The sequence below is a fragment of the Mytilus trossulus genome, chromosome 1 (assembly GCF_036588685.1).
Source record: "Mytilus trossulus isolate FHL-02 chromosome 1, PNRI_Mtr1.1.1.hap1, whole genome shotgun sequence".
Taxonomy (NCBI): Eukaryota; Metazoa; Mollusca; class Bivalvia; order Mytilida; family Mytilidae; genus Mytilus; species Mytilus trossulus.
In genome coordinates, this window is record NC_086373.1 from 33,306,983 (window position 1) to 33,320,698 (window position 13,716).

A 13,716-nucleotide genomic window follows, 5' to 3' on the forward strand; every position below is an offset into this window, starting at 1 on the left:
TTAATGATTGATATAATTTATTGCTAATATTTACAAATGAAGTTCATACTAGGATGTACATTTATTAAAATGAGAACCTAAGATAAAACTGGAATACAGATATCACAATAAAATAGTTCATGAATGAAAGCACAGCTCTCATGTAAATAAAAAAAATCTCAACTTATAAAACAGAAGTTATGACAATGAATAATGAATATTTATGTGTTTCAACGCAATCAAACGTGACACAGCCATTATGGAATAACATCTTTCAATAAAACAGGAAACTAGTATGTGTGTATATGTCCATATATCTATATAAGCTTAAGATCAAAAGAAACAACTCTATTTCATTGTTTAACACTGGTAAAATTAAAACTTATAAAATATGACTGTTGGTATGATATTGATTGTTTAATAAATTAAAAATATAATGAAAATTTGATCAGCAAGACATCGCTTATAATAAAAATTATTGACCAGATTTGTTAACTGAATAAAAAACAAAAGAAATATTCAGGAAAAGAAAGTGTGATGCACTGGGATTTCAGAACTGTTAATGTTTGAAATAATTGAAGCATTAAAATTTCTGAAAATAAACAAAAATATAAACATGTCATAATACTCAAAACTGTCAAATACTTTATATGAGAGTGTTGTATTCTACTTGGTTGTCATTATATTGAAAACATCAATTATAAGAACTGAAAGATCATGCTCTGTTTGAAACTTTTTCACCGCATTCATGAAATTAGGTTAATTTGAGCTACAGGAGAGGTAAGGCAGACATAAAGACACAAAACACAAAAACACATTTTGAGGTCGTCTTTTTTCCCAATTAACCATAAAACTCTGGTTAAGTATACGGTTTTAAAGAAAATGTTCAATGAATCTTTGTGATCCTTATAACTTGTTTTATATGCCATTATCAAACTGGATAAATATTGCAAACATTTTGTCATTTAGCCATTACTTTAAACAAGGTTGGCCATTTCATCCAGCATCTCTTATATTTAAGTGTAGGTCACTCTCAAATATTCAGTTCCTGAACTTGACAAATTTTCTGTTGACCGCATATGGGGATTTTCCATTTTACATCACTTATAAGCAAAATCTGAGAACAGATTTCAGAGAATTTGTTTACAGAGTCTTCATTTCACAGTATCATGGACTTCACTTTTCTATATGAACAATTTTTAGGATATCCCAAATAAAAATTCCATTCAAATTATATCTCTTTTATGGCTGAACTGTCATATATAACAGCTAATTTAGTAATAAATGAAAATACTATGTCAATAAATGGATATGAGACAAACTTAAACAACATACCAAATACCTAAAGATGAAGAGTTATATCAAAGGAATTTGTATAAGATTGCTATGTGCAAATACACAAGGAATAGGTGAGTATCATCTTCATGAGATTATACAAAAATTTGGATGAAAAATAGTTAATGAGTTGTGCTCCCCAGTCCCCCATTTCTAGTGTCTAACAACAAGATACTAAGTCACACGACTAATTTAAAAACTTCCTACATTTGTTTTCTAATTGTCATGACAACACATGTATTTGAAATAACCAGGGTGTAAACAACATTACAATGTTCTTACTACATCTAAAGACAATAATACACCTAATACATTGATACTTCCAAGACTACATTATAATTAATGTAACAGATTCGTCAGTCATTTTCATCATTATCAAACAAGAGGAAAATGATATATATTTTCATTTTTGTCAATTACTGATAAAAGATTAACAGTAATTTATTTTGACAAATGCAAAAACATCTCATATTAATATGATATCCATACAAAAGGGTGGAAAGTATTATCATTTTAAGGTACCAGTTATACTGGATATTAAAGTCGATTAATATCCAATTAAAAGCCAATTTATCATTGACTTGACCTGTGCTGAGTATATAACCTTGAATTAAGATATAACCTTGAATTAAAATATAACCTTGAATTAAGATATAACCTTGAATTAAGATATAACCTTGAATGAAGATATAACCTTAAATTAAGATATAACCTTGAATTTAATTATCTGGAATCAACTGACTACACATATGATATACATAGTATAATAAAAGATTTATAATTCAATTGAACACAATGTTTTATATATTACTTATAGGGTAAAAACCCGTAACTTTCTATGACTTTTAGTAATTATTTATGGTATTTTTAAAACATTTGCATAATGAACAGTTTGGCACATTAATACACAACATCTCTACAAAAAATGGTATACAACATGTTTGGTTTCAAAAAAGCTGTGCAAGAAAACAAATATTTTGGTTGTATAAAAGCTTTGCTTCGTTCTTCACTGAAAGTTCAAACGGTCTTTGTCACTGTCACTTTAATTTCTTTATGAATATTTTGGATATATCATATAATCAACAACTGATAATTACTGTTTTTGGTATTGGCACGAAATCAACACTTGTTGTTGAAATGTACTGGTTGAAATGTAAACAAGCTCACTGATAACAAAAACAACACACATCCTAACCTCGTATACAACAATTAATAATCAATATTGCACATGTGGCAGCACGGGTGGGTAATAATTGGTCCACTTATGATAAGATACAGATTTCAGCTTCCCCAAGCATTTGTATCATCGAACTGAAAAACAAATTAAGAAATTAAGATTAAAATACAGTATCAAATATATCATTATTGCACTACATAAATATCTTTTAGTTTCTCATCATTATAAGTAACACTTTTCAATAAAATTTGTCAATTTTTACAATGTGAATACTTTTAAGCAGCAAAATCCCCATCTCTCTTAGGCAGTAACCTTTGTAGAATTGAATTGTATGTGAATTTGCGACCTTATATATAATACATGAGGTTTTATCTAGTCTGTTTTTTCCTATTCTTTGCCATTTGAAAATTGTGAATACTTTTTTATAATCAATTTATGTTATGATTATTCTCAGATTTACATTGGTCATGATCAGCATTGGAATATGACATCAAATTTCTTCTGTTTTCTTAATTTATTATTGTAATTTATTGTATTATTGAACAAAGGTGACATTGTCTGATAATGTCACAGATAGAACATATTTTTTTGCAGATAATCAGAAAAGAACATCGAAATTTGCTAATATAATTATATTGTCAAATACATAGGAGAAACATAACATAACATATTGGATGAATGTGGATTCATATGGCTGGAATTGCATGCATAGCAGGAAGACTGGTCTTAATGTGTTTGGAGTTCATGTCATATCCTTATATGGTTATAGTGCTACTTCTTTATTTTTTGGTTTATATATTCGTATGGGATAATGAAATTTGAATTTGGTTAACAACTGTTACCTTAATTCTACCACTGCATTTTGTACAATACTTTAGACTTCCTCCTTTAAGAGATAAAAAAAACTTAGCAAGCCTTGAATGTGATTTGACAATTGAATTTAAAATTGAAACGTCTGTATTAAACAAATATTGTTTCTTACTACATACAGTAAAAGAGGGGCGAAAGATACCAAAGAGACAGTGAAGTCAAACTCATAAACGTATCAATACTTCTTTTTTGGAATTTAAATTCAGTTGTGTCTAATGTGTGATAACAACACTCATTCCAATTCTGAATATGTTGCTTCAGTAAATCTGGTACTTACTTGAAAACTAATTTTGCTTTTACTTTATCCTTATTTAGCCCCATTATCCATTAGCAAGAAGCAAATATGCAGACATCCTGATTATTTTTTGTACTTACTTTTCCAGGACTAAAATCAGCAAAATTAGCAAATGCATCATTTCCTGATGCCTTTGGTGCCGCTGATCCAGAAAATGGATCGGACCCGGCAAATGGATCATTCCATGCAGCAGACGCTGCTTTAATTGGATTAGGACTAGTTCCTCTGGGAGGTGCAGGTCGTGGGGGTGGTTTCTTTTTATCTTTGGATGATGAAGCAGGTGATGGGGAACTTTTTTTAGATGGGGATGATGACTTAGGAGCAAATGGATCAGCATCTGCAAACAGTGAGCCTGGTTTCTAAAAATAACAGAAAACAGAAATTATGAGTTAAATAAGTCATCTGTTCACAATTAAATTTCAAATCGATTTATTTTAAGATTGGATTATTCTATCACAACTGATTTCATTTACCTTAATAAAGCTTTATCTCAAACTGTAAAGACTTTGTAGCAAAACAGATTTTCATAAGCTATCTTATTCATATTATGTTTGCACCTGTCCTAAGTCAGAAATCTGAAGTACAGAAGTTGTCGTTTGTTTATGTAATTTATATGTGTTCTCGTTTCTCGTTTTTTTATATAGATTAGACCGCTGGTTTTACCATTTGAATGGTTTTACACTAGAAATTTTGGGGCCCTTTATAGCTTGTTGTTCAGTGTGAGCCATGGCTCTGTGTTGAAGGCCGTACATTAACCTATAATGGTTTACTTTTATAAATTGTTATTTGGATGGAGAGTTGTCTCATTGGCACTCACACCACATCTTCCTATATCTATACACAAGTTAAAACTCTTTAACCTTGTACATGTATTGTATTTGTAACAAATTGTAAGTTTTAAGATTTTTTCACTACTGGAATCAACTTTGAATGGTTAATTGTATCTGTAGATTAAATTGGAATATAATTCAAGCACAAAAAGAATGTTTCTACAAGAAATTAACAAAAATTGTTCAAATTTGCCCAAATTAATATTGACCTTCTTTCCTAGAATTAGGTATTGACAATGTGTATATACATTTTTGAAATCATTTAAGGGAAGCTTGACTTGTTGGACCACATAGAAGTGCTGAGTGATTTTTTACAAAAGGCACTGCAAATAAGGGCAACCATAGTTTTGGAAACATAGAAAAATTACTATGGCATTTAATATGTTAACTAAAACTTACTGATGGTTTACCACTTCCTCCAAATGGATCAAAAGAATCATTAGCTTTTTTACTACTTGAAGATGATGTTGATGAAAAAGAACCGCTAAATGGGTCCGCATTACCAAATGGATCACTCTGACAAAGATAAAATATTACCACAAATATGAAAGCATTTCTAAAATGATAACACAAGTTTTAAAATTGGAAATGAGAAAAAAAAAAACTCAACAGAGCCTGACCTCTGCAATTGATGTTGAGAAAAGCTATCCTAAATCCAAAATATCCTTGATTATAACAGTAAACAAGCTAATCTATGTGAGTGACTTGATAACCAGTGAACAACTTTTTTTAGCAAAAATATAATGTAAATAAGTCAAATATGGTTTTTCCTTTTTTTAATTAGACATAACACATGTTGAACTGAATTTGTAATTATGGTTAAATAAAGTGATTCAATTAAAAAGATAAATTATGAAAGTGCACCTTCATGCATTAGCTGTAATTAAGTGTTGCTATAAATCTTTCATCCTAAACCATAACTTATATGGTGGGTCTTATTAGGGTCTAAGCGTGATGCGGGATTGATGATTTTTGGTAAGCGTGAAACGTGAAAGTCAAATTATTGTGTCGTGAAATGAGGTCTTGCGGGACCCAGGAAAAGACAAAAAAATGAGAATTGCTTACACACAAAGTGTTAGCAGGATACGGGAATCTAACAAAACAGTAAGCAGGATCAGGGATCGTAACTCCCAATGAGACCCCCGTTATAATTTCTCTGTGTCAGCTGAAGAAGTCTAAAAGCAATATTTTGATTACCTTTTTCTTTTATAAATATATTGTCTGTGTTTGCTGACCAAAAATAAAATAAGATAAAACTTTTTTTTTAATTCATAAACCTATATTTACCTTACTGGAAGTTGAAGTATCACCAAATGAACTTTTAAAAGGATCTTCAGCTCCAAATGGATCTGAAGAAAATCCATTTCCTTTAAATGGATCACCTAAAAAATAGATAGAGATGTGTAAGTTGTGCTTCTGAATAGTAAAAAACATAATTAAAAAATTGTAATATGTTTGCATTTAAAAAGTACTATCTAAGCAGTAGGGCTCATGAGGCGTTTTGCATGAAATTGGTGCCAAAAAATTCAAATATTTCAAATTGTTTCCCATTAATTTCAAGTTTCAAAAGCAATAACTCCTATAAAGTGTCAACTTTTAAAGTTAAGGTATGTGATTATTTTTGAAGATAATGTCTAACTATATATTTTTCTTTTTAAAATTTCTTTCTATCAACTATACTTTCTGAAAAAAATAAAAACAAAAATTTGTAAGGGTTCCGCAGAACCCAGTGTCTCGCCTACTTTTGCTTTAAATCGCAGGCTCAACAACAATGAGGTAAAAATCAATAAAAATATTCCTCTTGATACTATCTTTTGATTGTAAGAAGCTTCTGTCCAAGTTTGGTAAAAATCTAGGATAGTTAATGAATCTAATAAATGTTTTGAAAACTTTAACTGCAGACTGTATGTAATGTTAACTGGAAGAAAATCTAAGTCCATTTAAAAGTAAAATACAGAAAAAATGGAGTTATCTTTTTACAAAATGTACTTCTGGATAATATCTTATGATCATAAATAAGCTTCTGTCCAAGTTTGGTACAAACCCAGTATAGTTTAAGAAAGTCAATAAAATTCTAAAAACTTTAACCACAGAGTGAATGTAATGTGTCCCCACAGAAAAACTAAGTCCATTTAAAAGTAAAATACGGAAAAAATGGATTTATTTCTTTTACAAAATTTAGTCTGGATACCATCTTATGATCATAAACAAGCTTCTATCCAAGTTTGGTACAAACCCAGTATAGTTTAAGAAAGTTATTAAAATTCTAAAAACTTTAACCACAGAGTGAATATAATGTTTCCCCGCAGAAAAATCTAAGTCCATTTATAAGTAAAATACGGAATAAATGGAATTTTATTTTTACAAAATTTACTTCTGGATACTATCTTATGATCATCAACAAGCTTCTGTCCAAGTTTGGTAGAAATCCAGTATAGTTTAAGAAAGTTATTTAAATTTAAAAAACTTTAACCACAGAGTGAATATTTGTGGACGCCGCCGCTGCCGCCGAAGACGTAAAGTAGGATCGCTTAGTCTCGCTTTTTCGACTAAAGTCGAAGGCTCGACAAAAATGGGTAAAAATGAAAATTGTCATTCAAGGGAAGTAACTATAAGATGGGATTGACTGTTACACCCAGGTGAGCTTAAAAAGGGGGTAACAAAAAAGGGAAAACATTATTACACCAGGCACCAAAACTTTTAACATCTCACATTTTCACATTTATATTTCCATCACCCTATCATTTGTCTTACCTAGTAAGTTGATATTACTTATACCATATTCTTCAATATAGAATTTTAAATTAATTTCAATATTTTTTGCTGAAGTGATTTTTTTCTGCATAAAAAAGTATGCTTGTCATTTCTATTCTATTAACTAATGGTTACAATTTTTTGTGTGTCATACCCTCTACACACCCTTCAATTTCATCAATTTTCCTTTCTTCCCAAAAACTTTCTTATTCTAAACAAAATATTAAATCTCTTGCTTAATTGCAATAATTTTAATATATTTTTTTTATGCTGTTCAAAAATATGTGCCTGATCACTCACTTTCTTTAAATGGATCTTCACTTTGGAATGGATCGGCCTGGCCTGCACTTCCTCCACCAAAAGGATCTTTGTGTTTAAATGGATCGTCTTTGAAATCCTCTAATCCTGATGCTGCACTAAAACTACTTATGGTACTATGGGGACTTCCAAGCTAAAATAAATACAAAGACTAAGTCCAGAACTACTGCTGATGGCTGATTAAAATATAATATTGGAACCAGTAGACAAAAAATAAAGCAGAAATTTAAACTAAGAATAAATGCACTGTATTTGTTCAATAATTTCTATTAAATCAGACACTCATTTTAATAGGGCTCTTCACGGTTAGTTCAGCCATATTGGATAAGGAGCAGATTTTCATAATGGAGGTAAAAATGGTGTGAAAAATATGGGAACAGATCGTTAAAACAGAGCAGTTGCTTAGAAACATGCATAGGATTTCTCACACTTTCGTACTATGTCTACCTCTTTCAAAACAATCTGCCCTCTATCCAATATGGCTTAACTAACCGTGGAGAGCCCTATTAGAACTTGAATTACACTTCATCTTTTAAGTAAATGTTGTTGTTTTTTTAATTTGTTTTAGTTTTTGAATATGAAGTGACTTGTCTTTGCTATCATATACAAGGATATATTTGGTTTCACTGGTCAAGATATTGAATTCACATGTATGAAGCAGAAAAGGTTATATGTAACTTTGTAAATAATAATTGAATGACTAAAATGAAGAATTGACTGGTGGTTCCAAAATTATTTCACATGCAAAATCAGATACAGGTCAGTATCCCTTTTCACAAAAAATCTTAAGAGTAAAATTTATCTTAAGTCTAAAATATTCATTAACTGTTCAACTAAATATTTTTATCTTAAGATTAATTTTACACTTAAGATTTTTTGTGAAAAGAGCTAGATTTGTTAGGATGTATAACCTTCTAACAGTTGATCAAGCTTGATTTGTTTAGCACTAGATAAAACTTATACCAACCATGCCATCCCATGTAGGGAAAGACTTTTGCTGTATGATTTTTGCTCATTGTTACAGGCTGTAGGGTGACATTTAGTTGGTAATTTTCTATCTTATTTTGTCTCTGGTGATAAGTTGTCTCATTGGCAATCATACCAGTCTGCACTGTTAGCCAATAGTACCATGCCCAACACAAGTAAATATTGCTTTGGACAAGTGAAATTTTCCAATTTTTTTTTTAATCATATAGGGACAAGTTTTGATATTTAGTTTTCAGACTAGTAGATGAAAACGTTTTTTGGTGCAGACTGACATACCACATCTTCTTACATTTCTATATCATATATCAGGCAATATAATGAAAACTTACTGTAGCTTGTGTACTCATGTTATCATCTGTAATCTGTGAAGCAAATATTCCTGACACTTCACCATTAACACCTCGTGATCCTGTTTGGGCTCCTCTAAGTTTATCTTCTAAATGTTGTACTTTTATTTTTTCCTGATTAAAAACAAAAAAATAAACGATATAACTTGCTGTCTTATAACCCCTTTTCTTCTTAACATCTAACTTGAGCTGCTTAATTTCAAGACCAATTCATGACATATCTCTCGCTTGGTATTCACATTTTTAGTTCACAAATGTTTTTTAAAAACAGAAAGTCTGATTAAACCATTCCCCACTATCAAAAAGCAAACTATAACTACTTGTGAATATTGCGGACTGGATTTAATCAGACTGAAATAAAAACAAAGATATTTTTTTCAAAGGGATTGTCATTGCTATACAGAGTAAACTTTTAATTGAGTAATGGTATTTACAAAATTCCTGCCATGCCCTTAGTGTGGAAAAATTGAATGCAACTATTTAAAAAAATAGTTTAAAATGGTAATTAGATACCAGTGTTTTCCTTTTTTCACTAAGGTAAGGTGGGTGTTTTAAAAAAAAAACTTGCAACTGGGTGTTTTTTTTTTATTTGTCCAACCGTTTTTTTTTTATTTACTGTGTATGTGGGTGCAGGCGGGGGTCACAAAAATAAAGATTAGTATAATATTCACATTTAATGGAGTTGAACAAACATAAATAGAAGTTGTCATATTAATTGTCAAATATTCTTTGATTTGATTTTTTTTTGGCCCACAGAACAGTAGTATTCTTCCTCTGTGACTTTAAGCCATTTGAAGTCTTGCTCATATTTGTCTTCACTTGCGTGTCTTTTCTGTTGTTTGGTAGATTTTTGTTCAATTCCACAACTTCAACATTACTATCAATTTTATTTAACTTATTTGGTCTGGTATTTTCTTTATCATCATCGTCATCTGCCTTTCTATTTCCCCGATTGATAAATGATAACAATGAAATTTGACGATTGGACGCCATTTTTGTAAATGAAAACAAATCAGCTAGGCGCGATTAGTATTCAAATTTTGACTGTACAGAACTGAAAAAAATCCGGAATTTAAAAAAAAAGCTGACCACCTCCTAAAATCAAAAGGTGATCGGCTTTCAAAAGAAGGTGGTCGGCACACCCAGCTTAAATGCCAAATGGAAAACACTGGATGCACTAATTATTATACAAATGTACCAAAATATCATTTTATAATTTAACACTTATAACATCAATACAACATTTTGGTTGACTAGGTATTATGTATCCTGAACAACCTTGCTGTGGTATATCACATTTGTTGTATATATCTTTGTCTTGGTTTTAGATTATCTCCCTTACCTAAATGACTTTGGTCACGCTTGATTATGGATAAAATGTTTAGCTGATTGTTCCCAAAAATATGAGCTGATCAAAGTATCCTATTTTGGTATTTGGAACGGTTATCCAATATTATAATGAATTTTTCACATTTAAACATTTTGATTTATACATAATGAATTTTAAAGTCCATTCTAAATTTTGTATAAATGCTTATACATTTATAGTAAAGTTAGGTTGAAAATAATGATACAGCATATACAAAGCAAATCCATCTTTCTATATTTGTCTTAACACTGTAATTCAAATATTCGTCTGACTATCATTTGTAGACAATTTTTGACATGGTTTTCAAATTTGATAAAAACTTACTGTTTAATTTAATAGCCAGTGAAATTTTTTCTAGCTGATAACAGCGTATCTAGTATAAACAACTGTTTACTCCGTAATGGCTTGTCAAAGGAATATGTATATTTACAGGAACAAGTACTGCCAATCTGTTGTATATCCTGTTTTGATTTCAGATGATCTCCCTTACCTGGTTAACTTGTTGTTGTATTTCAGATGATCTCCCTTTAATACCTGGTTAACTTGATATTGTATTTCAGATTATCTCCCTTACCTGGTTAATTTGATATTGTATTTCAGATTATCTCCCTTACCTGGTTAACTTGTTGTTGTTTTTCAGATGATCTCCCTTACCTGGTTAACTTGATTTTGTATTTCAGATTGTCCCTATACATGGTTAATTTGATATTGTATTTCAGATTATCTCCCTTACCTGGTTAACTTGCTGTTGTATTTCAGATGATCTCCCTTACCTGGTTAACTTGTTGTTGTATTTCCGATTATCTCCCTTACCTGGTTAACTTGCTGTTGTATTTCAGATTATCTCCCTTACCTGGTTGACTTGTTGTATTTCAGATTATCTCCCTTACCTGGTTAACTTGCTGTTGTATTTCAGATTATCTCCCTTACCTGGTTAACTTTTTGTATTTCGGATTATCTCCCTTACCTGGTTAACTTGTTGTATTTCATATGATCTCCCTTACCTGGTTAACTTGCTGTTGTATTTCATATGATCTCCCTTACCTGGTTAACTTTTTGTATTTCAGATGATCTCTCTTACCTGGTTAACTTGCTGTTGTATTTCATATGATCTCCCTTACCTGGTTAACTTGCTGTTGTATTTCAGATAATCTCCCTTACCTGGTTAACTTGTTGTATTTCAGATTATCTCCCTTACCTGGTTAACTTGTTGTATTTCAGATTATCTCCCTTACCTGGTTAACTTGTTGTATTTCAGATGATCTCTCTTACCTGGTTAACTTGATGTTGTATTTCAGATTGTCCCTATACCTGGTTAATTTGATATTGTATTTCAGATTATCTCCCTTACCTGGTTAACTTGCTGTTGTATTTCAGATGATCTCCCTTACCTGGTTAACTTGTTGTATTTCAGATGATCTCCCTTACCTGGTTAACTTGCTGTTGTATTTCAGATGATCTCCCTTACCTGGTTAACTTGATATTGTATTTCAGATTATCTTCCATACCTGGTTAATTTGATATTGTATTTCAGATTATCTCCCTTACCTGGTTAACTTGTTGTTGTATTTCAGATGATTTTCCTTACCTGGTTAACTTGCTGTTGTATTTTAGATGATCTCCCTCACCTGGTTAACTTGATGTTGTATTTCAGATGATCTCCCTTACCTGGTTAACTTGATGTTGTATTTCAGATGATCTCCCTTACCTGGTTAACTTGTTGTATTTCAGATTATCTCCCTTACCTAGTTAACTTGTTGTATTTCAGATTATCTCCCTTACCTGGTTAACTTGTTGTATTTCAGATGATCTCTCTTACCTGGTTAACTTGATGTTGTATTTCAGATTGTCCCTATACCTGGCTAATTTGATATTGTATTTCAGATTATCTCCCTTACCTGGTTAACTTGCTGTTGTATTTCAGATGATCTCCCTTACCTGGTTAACTTGTTGTATTTCAGATGATCTCCCTTATCTGGTTAACTTGCTGTTGTATTTCAGATGATCTCCCTTACCTGGTTAACTTGATATTGTATTTCAGATTATCTTCCATACCTGGTTAATTTGATATTGTATTTCAGATTATCTCCCTTACCTGGTTAACTTGTTGTATTTCAGATGATCTCCCTTACCTGGTTAACTTGCTGTTGTATTTCAGATGATCTCCCTTACCTTGTTAACTTGTTGTTGTATTTCAGATGATCTCCCTTACCTGGTTAACTTGCTGTTGTATTTCAGATTTTTTCTATACCTGATTAACTTTTTTTTGTATTTCAATTGTCTTCTATATGGAAATGACTTGATGTAAGACTGCTGTATTTCAAATTGTCTCCTATTCCGGATCAACTTTTTGTTGTATTTTGTATTGTCTCCCTTGCCTTAATGACTTGCTGTTGTATTTCAGATTGTTTCCCTTTACCGGTTAACTTGTTGTATTTCAGATGGTCTCTCTTACCTGGTTAACTTGCTGTTGTATTTCAGATGATCTCCCTTACCTGGTTAACTTGTTGTTGTATTTCAGATGATCTCCCTTACCTGGTTAACTTGTTGTATTTCAGATGATCTCTCTTACCTAGTTAACTTGCTGTTGTATTTCAGATGATCTCTCTTACCTGGTTAACTTGTTGTTGTATTTCAGATGATCTCTCTTACCTGGTTAACTTGATGTTGTATTTCAGATGATCTCCCTTACCTGGTTAACTTGTTGTTGTATTTCAGATGATCTCCCTTACCTGGTTAACTTGCTGTTGTATTTCAGGTTGTCTCCCTTACCTGGTTAACTTATTGTTGTATTTCAGATGATCTCTCTTACCTGGTTAACGTGCTGCTGTATTTCAGATGATCTCCCTTACCTGGTTAACTTATTGTTGTATTTCAGATGATCTCTCTTACCTGGTTAACTTATTGTTGTATTTCAGATGATCTCCCTTACCCGGTTAACTTGTTGTTGTATTTCAGATGATCTCCCTTACCTGGTTAACTTGCTGTTGTATTTCAGATTGTCCCTATACCTGATTAACTTTTTTTTGTATTTCAATTGTCTTCTATACGGAAATGACTTGCTGTAAGACAGTTGTATTTCAAATTGTCTCATATTCCTGATTAACTTTTTTGTTGTGTTTTGTATTGTCTCCCTTGCCTAAATGACATGCTGTTGTATTTCAGATTGTTTCCCTTACCTGATTAACTTTTTGTTGTATTTTGTATTGTCTCCCTTGCCTAAATGACATGCTGTTGTATTTCAGATTGTTTCCCTTACCTGATTAACTTTTTGATGTATTTTGTATTGTCTCTCTTGCCTAAATGACTTGCTGTTGTATTTCAGATTGTTTCCCTTACCTGATTAACTTTTTTGTTGTGTTTTGTATTGTCTCCCTTGCCTAAATGACATGCTGTTGTATTTCAGATTGTTTCCCTTACCTGATTAACTTTATGTTGTATTTTGTATTGTCTCC

General features: G+C 31.3%; 1 protein-coding gene across 7 annotated transcripts in view; it reads right to left on the bottom strand.

Moving 5' to 3' along the window:
• Positions 1-13,716, bottom strand: part of LOC134722143 (epidermal growth factor receptor substrate 15-like 1) — a 62,507-nt gene continuing 48,791 nt past the window's right edge. Inside the window, exons 15-22 of one of the 7 annotated variants that reach the window (XR_010107975.1) lie at positions 8,875-9,006; positions 7,541-7,691; positions 5,774-5,868; positions 4,886-5,002; positions 3,737-4,015; positions 2,027-2,625; positions 1,955-1,990; positions 1-1,918 (exon numbers count right to left, since the gene is read on the bottom strand). Coding sequence is in view for 2 of the 7 variants with exons in the window: in XM_063585707.1 (XP_063441777.1) it covers positions 2,596-2,625; positions 3,737-4,015; positions 4,886-5,002; positions 5,774-5,868; positions 7,541-7,691; positions 8,875-9,006 (804 nt within the window). In the remaining 5 variants the exon portion in view is untranslated. Of the gene's footprint in view, positions 2,626-3,333; positions 3,378-3,736; positions 4,016-4,885; positions 5,003-5,773; positions 5,869-7,540; positions 7,692-8,874; positions 9,007-13,716 lie in introns of all 7 variants that reach the window. The other 6 variants (XR_010107973.1, XR_010107971.1, XR_010107972.1 and 3 more) reach the window with 6 other exon arrangements.